The sequence below is a fragment of the Drosophila tropicalis genome, unplaced genomic scaffold, assembly GCF_018151085.1.
Source record: "Drosophila tropicalis isolate 14030-0801.00 unplaced genomic scaffold, ASM1815108v1 contig_158, whole genome shotgun sequence".
In the NCBI taxonomy this organism is placed as follows: Eukaryota; Metazoa; Arthropoda; class Insecta; order Diptera; family Drosophilidae; genus Drosophila; species Drosophila tropicalis.
The window spans coordinates 9,842,207-9,866,835 of NW_027172602.1; the positions used below are offsets into that span (position 1 = coordinate 9,842,207).

The window sequence follows — 24,629 nt, forward strand, 5'->3', positions numbered from 1 at the left end:
AGGGGAGGAAATGCCATTGGATTTGGAAACGAGCATGGCCATAATGCTAGTCAGCAGCAATCTGCACAGGTAGTTGGCCTTACCGAATCATTACCAAAAAGAAATATATATAAACAAAACGATTTATATAAGTGGGAATGTGTTTTTGTAGGCAGTTAGTGTGTGTGTGTGTGTGTGTGTGTGTGTATCGTCTACATCTGCTGCTTTTAATGTTCTGTTAAACAATAATAATAACAAGAAAGAAAAATGAGAAATAAACAATTGAAATCAGCTATCCAACTGGGATAAGAAAACTTTTGCTTTTGCTCTCTTTATGATTTGAACTGAGAACAAAAAAAAACACAAATTCAGGACTTTTTATAAAAAAGATGAGGGCCGAGCCTAATTTTAGTTATTCTGAACTTTGTATGCTCTTTTTATGTTATTCTTGGCTTATCTACAGAAAAAAAAGATTTATTGAAAATGTTAAAAAGTCATAAATGTCGATAAAAGTCAATGTCGATCTCTAACTTGGGATCTGTTTATGCAATCCAAGATATGCAATGCTTGCTAAACTGTAGCTTTAGCGGCTCAGAAGGAGTTTGCACTGATCTAGACTGAGGGATGGTTGCTTTGAGCTGATAAAGAATATATATTCCTTGAGAATAGTTGAAAATGCTTTCTTCTATGTGTTGCACACTTTAGACCAAAGTGAACATACCCTTTTATTGCAGGGGTATACAAATTTATATATGTTCAAACAAAACGAAAAACAATACATACATACATATGTCAGAATCAGATGGATCAGAAGAAAAATATATCATTTAACAGTCATAATAAAGGTCTTAACGAATCTGGCCATCAATCAACAATGTAATTGTTTGTGGTAGAGGAACCAATATTAATGAAAGATCTACAGAAATATTAAACAATCCTTTGTTTCATAATCGAAAAATTGCTTGAACTAAGAGATTATTGATTCAAAAGTTACACAATGAAAAGATATGTATTCCAAAAAGAGGATATTTGAAAGTTGGAATCTTTTAGGGTGAAGTCTGCAATCAAATTGTCATGATGGTAAACATTGTTAAGAGCTGGAACGAATATATTCAAAGGGTTTCTATAATCAACAAGCAAAATACCTATTGCATACTTTTAAGGGACTTTTAAACTTTTCTTTAGTTTTTTTTTTGAATAAGTTCAATAAGATTGTTTAGAAAGTAAATTTGAAATGATTTATGAAATATCTCGTTTTGTACTTAATGAAATTCGTTTTAACTGAATTTGTTGATTGGTAGGTTATTCAGTAACTATGTGGGAGGTAATCAATCAGCGTTTTGTGGTAGTTACTATACGTATTCACATCCTCAAACATATCTACATCTACAAGTATGTGTATCTTAAGTCCTTAACAAATCTCTCGCTTAAGTTCCCTCTAAATGAACTTATCATAAATCAAGAATTTTTTTCTCTTCGACTACTTGTTGCATAAAACGAAAGAAGACACAGACGAAGGGAAAAATTGTGAGAAACTGAAGTGCTTCTTCATTTAATAACCACAAATTCAAGAGCTTCCAGTAAAACAAAACAGCAAGAAGAAGCAAAAATACAAGAAAAGAAGAAGAGATTATATTTAGTCTATTGTATGTTGGGGCTTAGGTGGAAAATCATTTCTCTTTCACGGAACTCTCATTCTCTCCCTCTTGGTGATTGTGTGTGTGTGGAACTTGAGCACGCGACACATTGTCTTCCACTTTTGTTTGTATCTTCTCTTTGCATCTCTTGTCGAAGGGGAGGGCAAATATGAGAAATTGGAATATGAAACCACAATGTGTGGTTTCTGTCTGTGTGTCTGCGTGTGTGTGAGTGTGAGTGCGTGGTCTGGTAGGAGTTTTGCAGGAAATTATGTAATTATGGTCAAGTGGTGTAATGACAACTGAAATGCAATTTTCATCTTGCTCAGTCTCTTCTCCACCCCAAAAATCACAAGGGGCGGCAAAGTGGAACTGAAAGACTAGCAACTAACACTCAATCTGTTGTTAAGGCAACAGACTGGCTAAAGAATTTCTGATTGTAGAGAGAGAGAGAGAGCAGCAACAGAAAAATGGAAATATGTTTGATATTGGCTTTGTTGTTTGCCTGTTTGGCCTTGATGTCCATTAAATTTAATTGGCTCCTCGGTTAATTTTAGATCTCTTGCCATTGGCCATATGTACGACATTTTAATTAGCCCAGCACAGAAAGAGATGACAGCAGAGTGCTGAGGTTAGCTAACAGTTGCTCATGGTCAGTGAAATGATGGTCCTGGCCAGTGGACAGGCATCAACTGGCCAGAGCTCTCATATCCATTGCCAAGCAATTAAATCAGAAAAGACAGAAAGACCAGAGAAATGAATAAGGATGAGAGTGGCAGGCAATACAAGTACATACATACATACATACACTTGCTTCTGTGGACAGCAGCGACAAACCACTATAACAACAACAACAACAACGACAACAGCAACAAAGTGCCATTAATGTGGCTTGTCCTGCGATGTCCTTGTAATTTTTATTCGATTTACCTTTCAATGATGCTGCTGCCGCTTCCACAGCCCCAGCCATTGCTTTGATTTGCTGCATTATCCTGGCATGCCGCTCAGCGTTAATTATATTGCAATTACGCGAACTAAGTGAAGTGCGGCTAATGAAATTGAAGGTCAAAATTATCCTACACAACCATCCCTAACAGGAGTAATCCGAAAACAAACACAATCAAATGTGTAAGCGATTTATTCTGCTTGGTTGATTGAACCCTAATTGACAAATAAGCACTTTGGTAAATGCATTTCGACCTATTTATTTGCAAAATGGCCATCGGCATTTCTCGCATTCTCTATCTCTTCCTTCGGTGTCCCTTTATATCATTCATTTTAATAACATTTATTACGCATACGCCCCGCAGGCAGTTTAAATTGTTTCGCTGGTCGCTTTAATTTATATCAATTAGTTAATACATTATTCATTCGTTTCCTATCTTTCCCCTCTCTCTCTCTCTCTCTCTCTCTCTCTGTCTTACTTATACACACTAACTGGCTACCTGGCTTGATGCCAGGCCGCAAATTGAATTTGCACTTAAATCAAATATCTAACGAATAACTTAGTCTACACCAATGAAATGTGGTCTGAGGAGGCAAAGAAGCCTGTTATGACATGCAAACAAAATGAAGGGAAGCACAAATGACTAATTTATAAAGACAATCATGATGAAGATAATAATAGAGTGAGAGTGATTTGCTTGGGCGGGCAACGATTAAGCAAGACAATCAATTAAACTTTTTCCTATGAAAAATGAAAAGAAAATTAAAAAAGCAGCTTTTAAAGTCCCTTGATTAAGTTTCGTTTCTCAAATACTTTTGTATATCATGAGCTTTTTCCATACTATGAGATTTGACTCACTTGGCGTACTTTAAACAGATGAATATATCTACAAGGTAAATGGCTCTGTGGACTCTAAAATATATAATGCTCTAATCTTTACATTATGAGATTGTATATTCGATTGATAGTTTATATGGATCACTCTGAACCATTGTCTATATCAATCATTGTAAAATATCATTATTGACTCATCTTCTGATGCTATTCAAGAATATATATATATACTTCATGTAGTATGAAAACGTCTCCTTCTCCTTCTCCTAGTAGCTTTCGAAACTAACTAAACTGACTAGCAAATAGCATAATCCAGCTCTGTAAAAGAAATGTTATACATTTGAATACTTTTGCAGCCTATTGCATACTTTAAGGAACCTTTCTCATTTCAAAGACCAATGTCTATTCTCTAAATGAAAGTTTATTTATAATCCATCAATCAAACATTCTTCAGATCGAAATCCATATATTCTAAAGGGCTGCGTCTTATCTCTCTCCGTTTCAAAACAACTTAGCAGAGTCTATCCATTCAGTATCTATCGAGTTTTTTGTTAACTGTGCCCTTCATTAATAATTATCAGACTCTTTGTTAAAGCTTAAACTAATTAGTTTTGTATTGGGCAGGCATTCAGTGTGTGCCTAATTATAGATTTCAATCGGGAATGTTGTTAATTAGTTTGTGAGGAGGGATTTTTCTGTTTTCTTTTTTTTTTTTTTTTGTTGTTTTGCGGCTTGGCGTTGGCATTTCAGGTGGGAGGTAAGTAGGTGGTTAAGTGGGTGGCGGCGGCAGGTGGCAGGTTGTCAGGTTGCAGCTGCAAATTATATAAAAAACTGAAACTTTTACCAAACTGTGCATACAAATTATTTGCAACATGGTTTCAATACTACAGCCAACTGACAAATAACGAGGTGTGTTTTTTTTTGTTTGCTGGTTTTTTATTTATTCTTTCTCTCCCTCTCTCTCTCTCTCTCGCTTTTGTGTTCTTTAGTAATGGCAAACTGAAATCCGAAACTGTGAGATTTACCATTAAATTTTAATTATGAGCTTAAAACTGAAAAAATTTTTTTAATAATAAACTTTCTGTTTTTGATTTAGCCTTTCAAGTCGTCTCATATGGCATCAGATCCCTGTCCCCAGTCCCCTGTTCCCTGTCCCTTGTCTCTGGCAGAGTTTATCACAGGTCTCTCTAGACCACAGTCCGCTCTTAACTTTCATCCTCGGACTCTTTTTTTGTTTTTCTTTTCGTCCTGTTTGTTTCGAATGTTTTGCATTATTTCAGCTGCACTTGAGACACTGTTGAACGCAATTTATTTTCTTTCCTTTCTTTTCTTTTCTTTTCTTTTCTTTTCTTAACTTGCTTTTTTCTCTTCGAAATCGTTCGCAATGGGCAGCTTGGGTAAAGGGAAGGGGGGCTAGGTCAGGGTCAGAAAACACAGGGGTCTTAAGTATGTACAAGTATTTTGAAACGGGCAGTCAAAAAGCAAAAAAAAAATAAGAAATCAAATATTATATGAAATGCCAACGATTCACTCCGAACTTTCCGTACACTTTACAAACGAATTTGTTTAGATTTTAAGCTCATTGTATTATAAGTAAATCTGCAATTTATTACAAACGTTATGTACTAATGCATATACCCACACTTTATCTACTTTTAGTGTATAAAAAAAATAAAAAAGCAAACAATAAGTTGATTTCAAGTATTTTGGGCAAAAATTCTAATAAAAGGAAAGTTCCATCTCGAGAATGTTCAAAGAATTGTTTAACGTTAAATACGAATACACTTACACATACATACATATACATATACAAACACAAAAATTACAAAAAAACGATTGACAAACGAATTTTCTGCACATTTCACACTTAGTTAAGCAAGTTGAAATCACCGCGGTCAGATTAATTTTAGTATATCCCCCGAATGGACATATTGAAGCGAAAATCCAAATTAAAAATGAAAGAGAAAACAACTTTAAAATGCATTTACAATGTCACACTGCACAGTGGTCAACAATGTATGTATTATTCCTCCCCTTACAAAGTCACATATTGGATCAAATTGAGTGAAATTTTGATTTCACTTTGCGATTTTATGTTGGCAAAATAATATATAATGGTCACTGTAGATACATATATTAATTGAGAGGGGGATATAGGTCAACCAATTTGAGCAAAAGCAAAGTCAATAACTATGTTATCGCATTCACTAAGGGTAGTTACTGTTGCCTTCTCGAGCATATGGCATAATAAATACAATTTTACTCAAAAAAGTATGCTATAAATTATCTCGAAACCAACCAAGAGTTAGCTCTTTCACTTACATCTGTTTGATATGCAAGGAAATGAAAATTTTCTTTCTTTTCACATCATATTTTGTTAAGCAAAGAACAAAGTAGACTTAAATACTCTAATTATTCAATCATCTTATTATTAAACATTTGTCCCAATACCAAAACAAGTAGTTGCCCTTTTTTGCACAAAACTCAATGTTTGATAGTTAAACATAAATGCATGAAATTTTATAGACTAAGCTAGGTTCTATTATTTTCTAAAGAACTTCAAGGTTAGTAGTTAACCCAATTAAGAGATGGAGATACCCTCACTAATCAACAGGCAACCTTTTGCTTCTAACATTCATTGGCCAGCAAATACAATATCATTAAAATTGAGAATTTATTCTCTGTCCAAAATGTTGCTGAAAAACACTTGCCAAGGCAACCCTATCAAATGAAACTAATTAAAACACTTAGCCCAAAGAGTTGAAATTTAATTGGCATTTCACAGGCCAAACCATTCGAGAGATCCCCTTGCCGCTCCTCTGCCACTCCCCGCACATATACACATATATCTCGCTAACAAAAAGGCAGTCGCTAGTTAAATCAGTTCGTCAGTTACGCCAGTCGCAAGTCAGCAGTCCATAATAGTCTGCAGTTGGCTTTTTTAGAGCCCAGACTGATACTGAGACCGAGACCCGGACCCAGACCCGGACCGACCTGGTTTCTATTTTGTCTGTCCATTTGTCATGTTGTGACAGGAAAAGAATTTTAATTGCATATTTCTAGTGTGCATTTAGGCGCTAAGCCAGCAGAGTAACCAAGACGTACATATACATACATACGTGTTCTCTGAGTGCTTCTCTGTGCGTTGATTGCAAATACCAGGCACACATGCTTGATAATTATCCACAGTGGAACAAAAGTGAGTGAGGGAGGCCTCTCTTCTCCTCTCCCATCTACTTCTAAGTCTGTATAAAAGAACCGACAACTTTTATTGAGTCAACCAGTCAGCTAGTCTCTCAGGGGTTGAGGGGGAGGCTACCAAAGCTGAACGTGCCACAGTTGAAATTACCATGACAACGAAATCAAACCACGCATTGCTTCTACAATTGCCCACGGACATTTATAATTTTGAGTTTTCTTCGTCATTGTCGGCAAATGAAATGTGAAAACCTAAGCTCTTGTCTATCACTTATTAGTATATATTATTTGGTTTCTATTTCAGTTGGTTAATGGTTGAATTTAAATTCAAAATCGATTGAAATATATCTCGAATATATAAAAACTCTGGAATGAAATCGTTTCTTAAGTTTTTTGCAAGTTTTTTCAATGCTTTTCCATATTCAAATGTGAACTGAAGCTAAGAACAAACTGGAGGAGAAATTTTGCACTTTTAACTTGCTTGCTTTTCTTGAATTCCATCTCTTAGTTTCCTGTGCACTTTTCAATTTAATTTAGAAAATTAATCTTAAATCTAATTAAATTTTTGTTCTTGCCTTCAGATCGACACACAAGGATGAATTTGGGACACAGCGTGTCTATAAGAAAACCTCACCGAACTGTGTGCTCACATTATATTTGCCGGCACGTGAAGTGACTCTAACTGGCAATAATCCATCCATATTGCGTGGCATAATCTATGTGGATCCGAAAGCCATTCAAGGATACCGTGTCTATGCCCAGCTTACGCTGACATTTCGGTAATTTGGCCAAATTGCAATTGCTGAGAAGGAGGACGAGGAGCAGGGTAATGGTGATAATAATAATTGCTTGGCTCGTTTCAGATACGGTCGCGAGGACGAGGAAGTGATGGGTCTACGCTTTTGCAATGAGGCCATTATGTCGCTGCATCAAATTTGGCCGCGCATAGAAGAGCCCAACCCGGAGTCTCTTAGTCCATTGCAGGTAATAATTGTGATTGAAATTATATGCTGGTGAAGGCCAGTTCCCCCATACCCCTGCATGTCAGGCAATGTTTGGTCAGCAGCAAAAGGAGGTGGAGGAGGGAAAGAAGCAGCATTAGCATCAGCAAAGCAAATAACTTGAGCAGACTCTTAAAAGGCGTCGAACTAACATGAACACTTTTGGAAAGGGAACACAAACAGACTGAAAATGGGTATATGGAAAGGGGTGGGCATTAAAATTGAAGGGCAAACTCAGCTGCTGCTGTTGCTGCTGGTGCATGGGAAAGTCGCTCAATGTCTGTACATACTTATATAAGGCCTGAGTTCTGCCATCTTGTCGAGAATACGACACAAGTGGCAGGCCTGTCTGCTCTCTCTCTCTCTCTCTCTTTGCAGTAGGCTAAGGCATGGAAAAGGGCAACTGATGCGGGCGAGAGTGAGTTGAAAGTTGACACCTCACTGCACAGCATCATAAATAATTGAACAATTTGCAGTGCTTTAAAATGCCAGCTTTTGGCACCTCTAGAATCCTCCATGTCCATGAAATTATCAAGCAGGATGAAAAAATATCTTAACCCAAATAACATTTGTTTTTGAATTGTATTAAATAAAATCAAAATTTTAGATAGATTCACATTTGAGATTACAAAATTTGAACTTGGAACTCCATTGAGGGGAAAAACTCATTAATTTTCAACAACTCATAAATAAATTGGTCTCAGGACTTATGAACATTTCAATCTATTAATAAGTAGTAAATAGATTGCATACTTATGTGGGCAACTTCAATTGGCTATATCATTTTTGGGGTTTTCAATGGTTTTTGTTTTTGGCCAGCGTCCCATTGAATGCCGACAGCCAAACGTTTCAACGCTCTGTCACTATTACGCACACTCAAATCAATTGAAAATCAATTTCATTTAACTAAAAGCCAAACAAATGTTTGCTCGACTATTCTTGTGTCCAACATTGTTTCAATTTTTGCGTGCTAAGCGAAACATTTTCATCCAACCATCCGTCCATCCATCCATCCATCCATCCATCCATCATCCTACTGCCAACCCCTTTCTGTCATGGTTTATTTCTCTGGATTTTCTAGTTTAGTTTAGTTTGTGGCCTAGTCAATGAAAAATACTTTCTAGTTAAGCGAATACCAAAAATTTACTTGATTTAATTCTGTAACTAAGTGAAGGAAACACACACACACACACACAGACAATTCTATTCAAAAGTAAATAGAGGGTTAAAGAGGTGAGAGAGGGAGATTGATAGATTTATATATGTATATGTATACACAAATATAGGTGTAAGCAGACAATCGATTGAATTTGCCACAGAGAGAAGATGATAGATTATATTAAACTGGGATTATAGGATACACTTTTTTTGTTTTATTCCTGTGTGTTTGTCTCTCCCCCCTTTCACTGCCACTCACTTGTGCTCACTGTCTGTCGCTATGTGCCTATTATATACGTATTTCAGGAGCGGACTATTGGCAGTAGGGGCTAAAGGGTAAAGACAATAACAAAATCAATTAATATGCAACAAAAGTTTGCAAATTGTTTTTTTCTCACAAAGAGATTATCAAAACAATTTATTTTCTTTTAATTGAAATCCGACAATTGATGCAGCATCCTGTCCTCTGTTGAGGAAGGCATTATATAATTATACAATAACAATTTCAACCAAACGATCAGAAGCTTAATCCGGTCCTGAATATACCGATGCGTAGACTTGATATCCTAGAGTTGAGTTCCCATGTTAGAAACAAAGTCTACTTACTTCATTGCCAACTGAAATGCTTGAGTTTGAGCTGTTTGCGTTTATATCCTTCTAGCTAAAGTATTTATAAGGTGAATGCATAATACAAAATACACACACAGAGGTATAGTAGAAGAAATGTTTTTTAAATACTTTTCACTCAAATGTACGGAGGCTGTAAGCATATATTGGTTTGTCCTTGTTCGTGCCTCGTTACCTAGGACAACGTAAAGATACATGCGCCAGCGATTAGGCCTTACCACGCACACGCACACACACCCACACACACACATACAAACGGATCTATTTCTGTAATCAAATGCAAATGAAATGCCATAGAAAACAAAAAGTCAACATGATGAAAAACCAAAGGCTAAAGCCAACAATTTCAATTGAAGTTTCGTTGCTAATAACAAGGCCAAACTGCATAATTAAGAGAGTAAATAAGTAACGTTCGAAGGCATGTGGCTTGGAAGGTAATGTAGCTGAGATGAGCCATTTTCCTTCCCCTCTTCGTGTTCAAGTGTAAATGTAAAATCAATTAAAATGCTAAATTTCAATTTGCTGGCAATTTGCAAATGCGATTTGTTTCTACCCATTCAAACTCAATCTCTATCTCTATCTCTCCCTCTCGTTTCGTTTTCTTACTTGTTATATCTTTTGTTATACTTTCAGGAGGCTTTGCTTAAGCGTCTGGGAGATGGAGCACATCCGTTCACCTTAACATTGACCGCCCATGCACCGCCCAGTGTTCAATTGGTCCCAGCCAAGCGTTATTATGGAGCACCAATTGGTACCAGTTACGATGTGCGTTGCTTCATTGGTAAGTTTGGTTTTCCCTTGCCTTACACCTTTTTGTATTACCATTGAAACCTACCCAACCTTAGCCCCCCCCCAATCCCTCCTCCATTCACTTGCCCAACCCGTCAATCTCGTTTACAATTTTTCCGGAGACGACGACAACGACGCAAACTGATTGGGACCGATGAAATTTTTCTGATAGATTTTTCTATAGCCCATTGTTGGCAGCCAACGGAAAAAGACAAAAATAACAAAAAGAAAAAAACCCACTCACACCGGACAATATACAGGTTGAAGTTAAGTTAAGTTAAGTTGAGGAAATAAACATAAACACAGCTTTACTTCTTAGTTTCAAATCCAATTGAAGTACAAAATCCAAATGGTCATTCCAAATGTTTGGAGATTTCAATTGAATACAAATATTCAATTATATTGAGGCCCTTTGGCTCTTTGGTGTCTAAAGATGTATAAAGGGGTGTCTAAGGGGTCTGGGCACTCTCAGGAAATACCAGTATTGGGTATAATTTTTCACTTTTTCATCTTCAACTTCCGAAGTGTTCCAACAAATACGATAAATTCTTGATCTAACAAAATGCCATTCTCGAAAATTACTAAATTTTATCAGATATCTATTATAAAAATGTTCCGGATCCGTCTTATGTTATAACAGACCATTTTGTATATAAATTTAAGTAGTTTCATTTGTTTAGTTTTCATTATTCAGATTAACAACTCCACGAGAAGTTAGCTTTAGACCTAACTGGATCAGGAAATTAAACAAGACTTAATTAAAAAGATTGACTTCTATCAAAGAACTTACTGAACTTTAGTGTTAATACTTATCAGTTTGGAACTCAATCAAACGAAAGCCATGATCTACTCTAAAAGGACTTAAGTACTTTAAAGACTGATACACTGACATTGACTGACATTTTTCATTCACATGCATATATAGTTTGCAGATAATTCACCATCCATCACCAAAGATAATAAAAAAAAAAAAAAAAAAGAAAGAAAAAATACATCGCCCACAGCAGATGTTAAACTGGAAAATTGTATGTGTGTGTGTTAATCCCACTTTTATCCAATACTTTATCAAAAAGAAAAAAGTAAAAACTTACTCATCCATTAGCTTCTCATTCAAACATTTCATCACGATTGCAAGCTATTAACCAGCGCTAATTGAATCCAGAAACGGAGTGTATCAAGTGAATGCTAAGGCCGCCGACAACTTAAACAATCAAAACAAGTTTCGCAGCTCAATTAGTTATAGCTCGGAAAGGGGGGACGTGGGGATGGGGACCAGTCAGTTCATGCCACAATCAATGCCCCATTCCCCACCCCCCAAAGCCATGCCTCAGTCCATGCTCTGTAGTCCTTCATTTGTGGCTCCTGTTCCTGACGTCAGGACAAACCAGGTGGTAGATGAATGTGAGAAATATTTGTGATTGATTTTTTTCGCACGTTGTATTTCATTTTTTGTTGTTGTTTTGTTTTATTATTATTTTTTGGTAAAATGGAAAAAAATAAAACCAAAAAGGGAAAAGTAAGTGGAGGAGCGGGAGAAGGAGGAGGAGACAGTGAATACCTTCTACCCCACTTTTGCTGGTCGAACAACTGGAAAATGAATATCGAAAAACAAAATCAATATTTAATGTCCTCCATTGAGGCAGAGACAAGGACACTGCCATTGCCACCGCCGCCATTTTTCACCTTGTCGAACTTCGCGGGATTTTGATTTGCCATTGCGATTTTATTGATATTATTATTATTATGATTCCTATTTTGATTTTTCTTCTTTTACGTTTTGTGCTTTCCATTTCTGTTATTGTTCGTTGGCAAGTGCAGAAACATAATATGTATGCCCGTCCAAGGATATGCAATATCCTGTTTAATAAGAAGAACAACAGAAAAGCGCCACGCGATTTGCCACAGATTTTCTGCCTCAGGCAAGCGACAAGAGCAGACCAACCGCCCATCATCTAGCATCTTTGTAGAAGCCAACAGACCAACTGCCAGAAAAAGACAGCCGCATTTACGTTCACTTTTTCACCTGCTCGGCAAGCAGCGGGAACCGACGGGCGGTCAGCCAGATGGTCAGCACTGGAGCTGCTTTTATTGTGGTCGCCACGGGCAACAAAATGGCATAGAACACTTAAGTCAAGGAGCCGGTGGTTTTGCTTTGTTGCTGAATTTACTTCACTTTAATTATATGCCAGTTGCCAGCTCAACAATTCGCGGTTAAGTTTCAAACCTACTACCTTTGCCCCTCAAACCCCTCAAATGCCACACAAAATTGGGTCTTTAATCACTTTGCAATTTTGATTCGGTTTGATATGGATCCAAGCATGGATAGAGTTTGTTTCTATCTCCATTTGTGTTTCAGATGAGACTAGTTAACCCAGTAAATATTGAGCTCAAGTAGAGGCAAAAGGATACTTGGCTAATGGAAAGTCATAACAAGCGAGCATTTGTTAAATTGACTCAAAAAGAAGAAATTTTGATTAGCTTATAAGTAGAGTAACCCTTGAGATTGTCCCCTGTGATGATTTGTATTGAATGTTATTCTTGCTTAACGACTATTCGCTTCTATCCACCTTATATCGCACTTGAACACACATCACTCACACGCACACACACACACACACACACATATCGCACTCAGATGAAGTTTGCTGTGAGCCCCCCCAATGAGTTGATGCCCCACCACCTAAGCAGAGGCGAAGGCCCAATCTGTTGATCAGGTGTGCAATGTATCTGTTGTCTAACTGCCTCTTTGACTGCATGTGCACGGTGGCCAAAGGTAAGCCTAATCGGCGGCAAAAGCGGAAAGTAAACTCAAAACGATCGAGCAGGAGTCTCTTGTCTCGTGTTTCGTATTCTCGTGTCTCGTGTCACGTGTCAAGTGTCTCATATCTTGTTGTCGATTGTATAGTTGATATTGGTGTTTCTTCTATTGATGTTATCAATGTGTTTCCTTCTATTGATGTTATTCTTTATCCTTGACTGAACAGCCTAGCCAAATGAGAGAAATTGAGATTGTCGTCCTTTATCATATATCAGCTGTTGTGATTGTCAAAGCTGTTAAATACAACTGTTATACACAACACGTATACACAAATGGCATATACACAAAGTACATACTACACACAAGTCTTTTAACCAGCTGATATATACAAGTCTTTTACCTAACTGTTACACATAACTGTTATAAGTAAGTGTTAAAAACAGGAGCAATACACATGCAGGATATACACAAACTTTTTACACCACCTTTAGGCAACTGTTATACACAGTGCATTCGTTTTTACACACAATTGTTATACACAACTGTTATACACAACTGTTATACACAACTGTTATACACAACTGTTATACACAACTGTTATACACAACTGTTATACACAACTGTTATACACAACTGTTATACACAACTGTTACACACAATTGTTATACACAATTGTTATACACAACTATTATACACAACTGTTATACACAACTGTTATACACAACTGTTATACACAACTGTTATACACAACTGTTATACACAAGGATCACAATATTTACACACTTCTTTTTACCGATTTCAAGCAGATAGCGAAATAGATTCTTTTAAATTCAAACTTGCAACTTGTTTCTCAAAAGAAACTTCTATACTTACTCTCACTCGAATGCACCTGTCATTAGAATCTATTATATTGCGTATACTACGATATAATCTACTTTTCTCCATGTCTCTACCAGATTTAATTGTTAAACTGAAGATGTTAAATGGGGGAAATATTTACTCCCTTATTGAGGTTTTGTCAATGAAAAAAATTCCTTAGAAGTAAAAGTTCGTTCATTTGTAAGCTATGAATATTAAAAGAGATGAATTTCCCCCATTTTACATCCCAAAGTGATCCCTTTTTTCTCCCTCAGCCCAAATTTTCCCTTACTCTCTCTCTTTTTCGATGTTGTTGCTGATCCTCTCTCTCTCTATGTCTCTCCATTTCACTCTTTTACTCTCTTTTACTCTCATTTTTGTGTTTTCCTTAATGTCTTCTGTGTCTTGTTGTTGCTCTGTATGTTTGTGTGCGTGTGTGTGTGTGTGTGTAATGTTTTCCTATGTATGTGTGTGTAATGCCTGCAATCCGTTCAAGTGGCCGCCTGCTGCCTGCCTTAGTCGAGCGACATTTAAAAATACAAGCAAAACAAGCAACAGAAAAAAAAGAGAAAAGAAACAGAAAAGAAGAAGCAAATTATAAAAATAAAAAAAGAAAGTTCATGAAATGCGCATAAAACAATCAAATCAAGCAATCAATCATTTGGCATTCGGACGAAATACTGTCTCATACACACACACACACACACACACACACACACACACACACCGAAACACATATCCACATGTATATATGTATGTACTCTCGAACAGATCTAACTTGACTGACATAATCCAAAATTCCTCTTGAATTATTATACAAAGCAATGCAAGCGGCGGCGGCAACGAAAGCGGCACAATAAACAAAAGCAAAACAAAATGAAAACAAAAAAAGAGGCAACTAAAACCAATCTTTATATTTCTCTTTTTCTTTTTGTCTCCCTCTCTGTTTCTCCTCCATGTTTCTCCCTCTCGCTCTCTGTCTCTCTAACTCTCCGTCCCGCTGTATTCCTGTACGCGCCTTTATATCTATCTTGATGGTCTTCTTTAGCGGATAAAACAGATGAAAAGTTCCATAGGCGAGCCTCTGTTAAAATGGGAGTCCGTGTCATTTATCGAACCGATGTCTTTCATCAGCATACGGCACCAGAGAATTTTGCGGCATTCGCTGGACAACAACAACATCAACATCAACACAATGCAGCAGCATCCCCATCAGGGCCAGCGAGTGCAACACCTCCAGCTAGCAGCGATGCCAATGTCCATGGCAGTGAGCAACCATCAGCATCGGCATCATCATCAACAGGAACAGCAACAGCAACCAAAAGCGGCAAGCCCGGGAAATCTGAGCGGGGCGATTCATTTCCCAAGCTGCGTCTATCGCCGAAATCTTTTCGTTTCAGTGGTCGTTTTGGTCGCAGCAAAAGTGAAATTGAAAAATGTCCAAATGATCCATTTCATAGCTACAGCAAATCCTTTCAAGAGGTGACACAAATGACTTAACCGCAGAAAAAAGATTTAACAAAAAATTCTTTAGCTTTTTTCTGAAATTTGAATTTTTCAAACTTTGGTATCTTGCATTCTCCTTTTTTGACAGCATTGTGACAGCATGTTGTTGCCACACAGCGGTGCTGGGGTCAGCGGTGGAATCGGTGGCATCAGCGTCGGTCCTTGCGGGGGTCCGCAAGGTGCCGTCGATAAGCCATTTCTATTGCAAGACGGCCGTGTCGGCTTGAGGGCCAGCCTGGACAAGGGCTGGTATACCCATGGCGAGGATATCAATGTTACCATCAACATACGCAACGACAGTCGCAAAACAGTGCGCAAAGTTCGGGTAAGAATAATAATCAACTACATATAGTCATAATCTGGATTGAAATTATTTTCGGTTGGCAAGTCAAAAAGTTATTTTTCAATGCGAATGCAAATGACTCTGCAGAAAGTGGGTGAAACTGCAATCTCTAGGGTATAACAAAAAGGCAAGAAGGAGACAAATATGTTAAAGTTAAAGACACACACACACAGACAAGCTTAGAGTAGAGTAGGCGACAGAACAGGCAAAAGGCTCACTTCAAGTAAAAATTGTGTTTATACATCTTATGTGTTTTTTTTCTTTTTTTTTTTCCTTTGCCTGTTTTGCATGCAGATAGATGAAGTAAAAGAGTCTCAGAAATGTAGAAGAGGGAGGGGCAAAAAGATAGGAGTGGTTTTTCTCTTTTTTTATTGTGCCCCAAGCGCCTTTCAACGAGTTAGCAAAGACTGCTACCGGCTACGTTTATGTTTCTACTTCAACTGAGAGCCTTCCCTCTCACACACACACACACACACAAACACACACACAGAAAACTCTTTTGAGTTTGTCTAACATTCGTATAGATTCCCTTAGCGCCTATGAATGCATATATAAATGTTTCTTTGTGCGTGTGTGTGTGTGTATGTGACATATTAACAGGAAATGGGGCGCTCAAATGTATGCTACAATTTTTCATTGTTACATTGTGCTAACTGGATTTGGTATTCATCGTTGTCGTCTTCATCTATCTCTCTCTCTATCTGTGTTAGATCTGAGCATTATTCAACCGTATTTTACAGTCTCATTCTTGCTACCATATGCCCTTAAACATTCAGATTGCCAGCGATTAAAGCAACAATAAGCAAAAGAAAAAAGAAAACTTTCTGCCTGGCTAACCGCAAATTGCTAAGAAAGAAATGGGGAATTATTAGATGAAGCATATATGTAAATGTATGTAAGTATGTATGTATGTATGTATGTGTAGCAGCTTAATTACAAGTCCGGTATTATGCCAGATGCCAATAGTCACAACAAAATCTACGCATGGAAGAATAAATACGAAAAATTAAGGACACATTCAATTGGAATAGCTTCGAGGAGAGATGAAAAAGTACATATCTCACTTTTATCCAAAAGTATTTTAGTTGTACCTTAAAATGAGAGTTTGTTAAGAGCTATTTACTATAGTATATTGGCTGGCAGTCGACACAGTTTAAACCAGAATGAAAGGGAAACCTGGAGATAGAGCGGACGATGACTTTCAATGCAGATATAATGCCCCATCTATGGTTGACAGCTAATGCAATATGCAAAGGGGGAGGGAATATAAACTGAGAAGGCAAAAGTGACAGCAGGCAAAGTCAAGGCAACGCTTTCAGGCTTGAGTGCACTTGGCAAATGTTTTATGGTCTCTCTGTCAAATGTTATTGTTTATATTATGGTAACCGCAATATTTTCACAACGCATTGTTTATTGATGACTACACACAGAGTGACACAATGACAATTGCACTAACAAACCGGCAAACAGTCAGTTAGACAGACAGACAGACAGACAATCAGACACAAGATTCAAGGGGCATTGCATAATTTAAATGCCGCACAATTTTCACTTGAATGAGCTTAACCTTTATATACATATATTTATAATAAAAGTAAACAACAATATGCCAAAAACATTTCAATATGCAACAATTGAAAAATTGAATTGAAATATTCAATTAAATTATAGAAAGAAAAAAAATGAATAACTTTATAAATCTAACATTTCCATAACGTCGACTTGATAATACCCTTTACTTAATTTCCATTGGCATATCATTTAAAGTTGACTTAGATCCTTAAAGCTACACTCTACATGTGAGATGCGAGTTCCCAGAAAGAAAGTTTATGATTAAATGTTAATATAGAAGAAGCTTTACCTTATTTGATGGCAAGGATCATAGGATTTTCAAGTTATGTCGAAATATTTTCAAGTATCTGTAAAACACGAAAGGATATTCAGAGATGTCCCGACAATCGAGACTAGTTTGTTTTAGATTATCAGAATCTATTAGGGTTTGAATCAAATTGAAATATCAAAGAAATTTTATCACGCTGATAATGAAAATCAGCCTATATTATATTAATTAAGTGGCGTGTCTTTGGCAAAGCTAAATAAGGGAACTTTCCTAAGAATGTGGTAAATGTGAAATATCCTTTCCAGTTGGCGCTATACCCTACAAGTTAAGAGCTACATTTGGGACTGATTTAATTTAGCTTCCATACACATGAAATGACTCTAACTATGTATTGTTATTTCAATTACTAAGAAACTATGTAAGAATGTATGTAAGTAGGTAAAAGTCTACTACATATCCTTGAAGCACTTAATCTTATTTGACAGAAATTCATGTTTTAGATAAATGGTTTCTCGGTTTAATAGTTTAGGTAAAAGGAAGTGGACAAATTTCTATAGGTTTCTGGTCAAAGCTAATGCAGTCAATCAACTGAAGTCACAGGCTTTTGTTTTCGATTTTCGATATTTTTGGGCTTTAACTTTTAGGCCGCTTTATGTTCAAAGTTATATGATAATCCTCTATACACACATACTTATGTATGTAGTATAATAAATGTAAGGAGTCTTATCTATATATGTATATGTAGTATATACTTATATATAAACTTTAATGCAGTCGCATAATTCGATTTGATTTGATGGGCCGCAGTTTGATATATGGGAACCAAGCTCTAAATATTTGATAACTCAAGAAGAAGAAAAAGTAAAAGTCGAGCTGGCACTTTTCTTTTAGGCCAGCAGGATCTTCCTGACACACACACACACAATATTGTGTGCACTTTGCGCTTTATTAAATATGTATTTTTAGATATTGTATGTGTGTGTGTGTGTGTGTTTGGGTGTGTTTGTGTAAGATTTTTATGCTCACATTGGCTTGTAATATATTGTTTTTTGTCTTTTTGGTTGGCCTTATAAATTTTTATGTACCACACACACACACGCACACATACAAATGTCAAGAGTCACAATGAAAATTGAATAAACCGATTGCAGAGGAGTGAGTGTAAGTAAGCCAATAGAAGGACCAAGTAACATTTTTTTATACTTACCAATTGAAGTTCTGTACAGAGATTTTTCATGCCATTTCTATTTTGCATTTTCTAACAAAAATCAAATCAAAGCCGATTTTATGCCCCTGAAATATGTGTGTGTGTTACCTTTAGATAACATATTAATTAAACTTGCATTGTATGCTAGGCAAATCCTTTTACAACCAACCTACCAATGGAATGGCATTTTTCATCCTTTGATGTTGTTTAGCAACAACAACCGATGAGTATGCCAGGCATGAAAGCAACAATGTGTGTCCCTTTCATAAATATGTTGTAGCCAACAAACAAAAAGGAGCATGAGGCAGTGCCTCAGTATATCTTTCTAAATCCATATGGAATTTTCCTCCTTCTATTCTCATGCATAAACTAGACAATAGTTTTGTATTGAAAAACTTTTCTACACTTTCCATGGAATCAATCACGCAAATAATTGAAAATTGTTGTTGGAGTATTCATGGATTTCAATTTTAACAAAGAACAAAACACGCACACACACACCCCATACACACACATAACCATTTATACGCCACACAATTTCAAATTGATTGGCTATCAATAAATGAGCCAGCCTAATTCCATGCTCAAAATAATGCAAGGAAACCACTTTAATGGACATAATTGAGTGCATTACTTTTGATTGCTTGGGCAGGACTAAAAGGCGATAAGGTACGAAATAATGTATCTACTTGTGTGTGTGTGTGTGTGTTTGTGTGTGGATGTGGGTGTAATACCCAGACTCATCGTTTTCTTGAGGCAATAAAATAAGATAGAATTCTTGGCTCTTGGGCAGTAAAAAGAGACCAAGGATAAGACAAGAAAGAAAACAGAAAGCCACACCGAAATAAGCAAGGACTTGCAGAGAGGGAGATAGAGAGAGGGAGATAGAGAAAGGTAGCAGATTGCTAGATATAAACATGTGTCACATCAGCCATCATAAGTGCCTTGACTCTCTTCTTATTATAATTTTTGGTACTTTACCTGAACTCAGCTATCTAAACTGGATAAATCTAAATATGAGTTGTTTGCAGGATTATGTTTTATGTTTTTCTCTTTCTTTCTCTCCAATTTTTTCGCTAGGTTTGTGCCATTCAGCATGTCGATGTCTGCATGTTCAACAATGGTAAGTTCAAGAATGTTGTGGCCGATTCGGATAGTGTTTCGCCAGCAGTAGATCGCACTGTGGCACCGGGAGCCACCCTTAATACCATGGTGGTGCTGCGTCCGCAACGTGGTCCGACCAAAAACTGGATTGCATTGGAGGATACATTGCAGCGCAGCACCGAGCCGGATGAGATAACTGGAGCCATAGCTGCCTCGGCATTGCGTTCACCAAATTTTGTAATGCAAACGGCCCAATTGCTGGCCGGAGCTCATTGTCCATTGGCTAGTCCAGCAATGTCATTGCCAACGGCTCAGCAACTACAACAGCAGCAGCAGCAACACCAGCCAACAGAGGGGTCAAAGAACAGTGAGGGGACAACTGCAGGAACGGGAAGTGGATCCGCACCTGGATCGGCAGGAAAATCCGCCGATGAGCGAAATGTATTTGCCATCTATGTATCGTATTATGTCAAGGTGAAGTTAACTCTGAGCAGCATGGGTGGTGAATTGGCATTGAAATTGCCTTTTGTCTTGGTCCATGTGGATGAAACTCAACGACCCGGCTACGGCTCGGCCACATTGGGTGAATTACGCATGGAAATGGAGAAAATGGCACTGCAAGATGTTCCACCGGGACGTCGTAATGGTAAGCGGAATGCAGCAACAATGGCTGACATTGGCGATGGACCCTCGACCAGTGCAGCAGCAGCAGCTGCAGCTGCAGCGGCAGCCTCGGCAGCAACATCATCATCAACAGCCACAGCAACAGCAACATCAACGTCACATGCCTTGGCAGTTGGCACTCAATTAGATCGAATCGAGTCCGTGGATGATGAATTCAATATATCGGTACCCATACCACCTAATGCCCAAAGGAATGGGGGCCTACACAAGCGTCGATTGCAGCGCAGTGAAACATTGGCCAGAGATATTGAAGAGCATGAAACAGAACAGCAGCAGCAACAGCAACAGCAGCATGTGGTCCAGGTGCATTTGGAGCAGCAGCAGCAGCAGCAGCAGCAGGAGGATAACGAGTTGGAGGAGCAGGAGAAACCCGAGACGGAAAGTCAACAAACGGCACGTTCAACCGGAGCCGTACCAAAATTATCCAATGTGTGATTCTGATTGTGGTCCCAGATGTTTGCCAAACGTAAACGAAAGCCATAATAAGACGTAATTGCAACGAGAAGTTGCCAGGGAGATGCATAAATGATGCATTAGATACATGAGTGGTGCATGAAGTTCTTTGAGATGCATCAAGATGTTTCAGTTTCGGTTTCAGGATACTTCACCAACAACCAATACCCATCGTCAGGGTGGGTCAGGGTGGTTGAGTGGATGAAGATGATGATTGTAGCGGGGATTGGTGAGAGACGAAATAATAGTTAGTGGTAATAAATTCAAATTGAATGTTATTTACAGCATATAAAATGGACATTTGTATGGCAGGCACATGGATGTTTCACACACACACACACACACACACACTTAAACAATTTCCTTTGTTTTTTAGAGAAACTTACAGGTGAAATTTCAAAAGATTCAAACGCATTGAATCGAATATTGTTGTTAGTCGTTAATCCAAATAGTTTATTTATTTACCTTCACTTTTGTTTTTCATTTCTACATTTGCAATGGGCATCTAAAACTAACTTTAGTAAGATAAATTGTCTAAATATTATATATGTATGTAGTAGTATATATGTATGTATGTATATTGATATTTAATAATTAACCATGCAATGCATTGAAATTGATGATATTGAATATGAAAAGATGATATTAAAAACAAAACAAAATTGAAAATTCATTGAAAATGGAATATGGCTTCGAGTATATTAAGAAATCGCCTAACTATAAGAATGTTTCAGATATGCAATAAACATACAATAACAAAACTTACATATATGTATGGATGTATGTATGTATGTGTATTCTATATGTAGTTCCATATGAATGTACTGTAGTTGTATTCAAAAATACATAAATATACATATATATTTGTGAACTAGATGTATTTTTTGATGTGATGTGACTTAAACCAAACAGCCAACTGCTTATTACACAAAACTAATATATGTATTTACAAATAACTATAAATTAAACACACTAACTACACTAACAATAAGATAATAAGAATTACCCACAAAAGCAAACGAAATACTTGAATGTTGCGGTTTCAACCAAGCTAAATACACTATGATTAACTAGACAGAACCCATACACAAGAAAAACATTCCCAAACATACATACATATCTTTGAGAACATAATATCCTTTGATCAGCCAATCTATGCAGTCACCAGATGATAAAGGAGTATTCTAGTCTAGAAAACCGAATTAGAGATATTTGTATGCCCTTCCTTCGATAGAGCCAAATCCAAAGCTATTTATTATCCTATGTGAGATATAGAATGAAGAAAAGGATATGCAAGGATAAGGAGCAAAGAGAAAATTGCACAGAAAAGTGACAATTGAAAGCTTAATCGACAATCCTTTTCATTATTCCCGATGAAAAGGTTTCAGTATTGCCATATCGGAGAAGAATATTTGGGCCTATATCTGAGCAATGCATTGAAAGTTTGGAACTTTGGCAAGTTGGTTTCTTTGATATCGACTGTCTTTCACTAGACATGAATGCCCACTTACTAATATGAATATGACGAAGAAAAACCGATTGTTCCTCTGACAGGTGACAGGTGCATAGATCTAGACCTTGACATAGACTAGTCATCCAAGGCAAATAGCGTTTACATTAAAACAGATACTAAGATGAGATGTCTTATGATTTCGGCTATGTCGAAATTGAATTTAAGGTCAATAATGATATAGTAAGCCAAGTTTGTTGAATGTAATTTAACCAATAATTTTGTGACGATCGTGTTCCTTTAAGAACTATTTTGTATTTTGATCAACCTTGACAAACTCTCAAGACATTGTTCCTATGTGCAGCCGTTTCAAGTTTAGTTTAAAGCTATATACATATATGTATGTTCCTAGACATCAAAGTGCTGTAATCGTCCGAAAGAAAAATCAGAATATCTAACTATATAAGGGACAAGCATATAGAATATCAATCGATCGTCATAAACTCTTTGGCACTTGCTATCGAATATTTGACATCACATTGAGTTATCGATTGCATTTTGTGTGAATTATATACATATGTATATCGTGGCCATGAATATGAATATATATATACATATATACAAATTTAGATATAGTTGTAAATGTTTGTTTGTATTGCTATATGTATCTATTTATAGATGTATCTAGAATTATGCTTTCGAAAACGAAGTAATTAAAAGGAAGATTTATGAATTTAAAATAAAAGAAGTGCATATACTAAGACGAGTTTACTCCCGTGTCAAGTTTTATTATATGCCAATCATCAAATGAAACGATAATGTGTGTGTGTGTGTGTGTGTGATAGGAAATAGAGTAAAGAGAGCAATTCAATGAAAGTAAAAGAGAAAAGAATGTGAGACAACCTCACACACACACACACAGACACACAAAGACAAAGAGACAGTATAAATAATAATTATTATAAATTACATATAGATATATAAATAGATGGCTATTATACATTAATATAAGTTCATTTCATTTTACTTGGGAGCTGGTCTCTACAGGAATAGGCTTGGCTAATAATGTATTTAATTACGACTATCCATATATACATACTTGTATGTATGTATGTATGTACGTGTGGATATAATACGATCGATAAACGAACTTCAAATGTTCACAAATTTTGTCCTGGGTTATCAATTTCGTTTTCGTTGTTTTCAACCGTCGCCACATGATTGATGATTGATGAATGAATGTAAACCGCCATTAGGCTGAGGCTGAAGCTAAAGCTGAGGCCTCATCAACATCAACTGAAAACCTAATGAAATAAATGTTAAACATTAAATAAATATACATGTACACAAAAAAATATATATATATTTGCTTGTTTTTCATTTTGAGTAGACCACGACATTTTCACAGCAGGGGAATTCCAAAAAGTCAAAAGCAAATTTCAAGACAAGAAATCGGGATCGACTTCCAGAGTTCCTCATCCATTTAGATGTCATCCAAGGGAAACCAAAAGAAAATCCAGTTGGATTTTACTCAAAGGATTAAATCGATCTGGAGAACAAAGAGTATATATGTATGCTAGCTTTTGTCCTAAGCCAGTTGCATACTTTTAAGCGCTATTGATGCCCTTTTATTTTCATGGAAAGCTGAAACCGTATCCAACTTTTGTGCGGAAAAAGTTAAATATAATATTATTTAAGTGAAAACAAACCAACCAGTAAGTATGAAAAGGTTTACTCTAGACTAAGTATTCACCAATTCTGTCGTTTGTGATCAAATTTGAGGTAAAAATCATTGTGGGAACCTTATAAAGGGAACCTTGCCAACTGAAGTATGCCAAAAGTTAATCAAAATATAGACAAATTTTCGTATTTGGATAAAAAAGTAATCCTCGAAGTGGACATTGTTTATATTTATGGAAAGAGTGGTAAACTATGAATATATTTTCAGCCTGTTGCATACTTTAAGGGACAAACTAGAGTCACATATGTGTGAGTCCATAGAAACCGATTTGAAGAACCGAACTTTAGACTAAATCATTGAGTTAAAGACCTAGTTACCTAGACAAAACGTAAAAAAAGACCCCCCCAAAAGTATGCAAAGACAAAATTCTACAGTATCAAAGGAAACGGAGTAATTTTGTGATTAAATTAAAAGTGAATCTGTTCCAAAGTACCTCGGAATAGAAAATACAGGGTAGAAATACTTATGTCTGAGCATTAGCGTAAACACTAAAGCAACATGGCTTGATATTTACTT

The 24,629-nt window shown here is 36.7% G+C and overlaps 1 protein-coding gene across 2 annotated transcripts in view; it reads left to right on the plus strand.

Annotated features, from left to right (window-relative positions):
• LOC137586694 (uncharacterized) overlaps positions 1–21,414 on the plus strand; it is a 46,564-nt gene extending 25,150 nt beyond the window's left edge. Inside the window, exons 3-8 of one of the 2 annotated variants that reach the window (XM_068302825.1) lie at positions 7,176–7,373; positions 7,458–7,578; positions 10,014–10,161; positions 14,834–15,267; positions 15,380–15,616; positions 19,762–21,414. In XM_068302825.1, coding sequence (XP_068158926.1) covers positions 7,176–7,373; positions 7,458–7,578; positions 10,014–10,161; positions 14,834–15,267; positions 15,380–15,616; positions 19,762–20,904 — 2,281 coding nt within the window. In that variant the 3' untranslated portion in view covers positions 20,905–21,414. The other variant, XR_011033816.1, reaches the window with a different exon arrangement.
• The last annotated feature ends 3,215 nt before the right edge of the window (positions 21,415–24,629 follow it).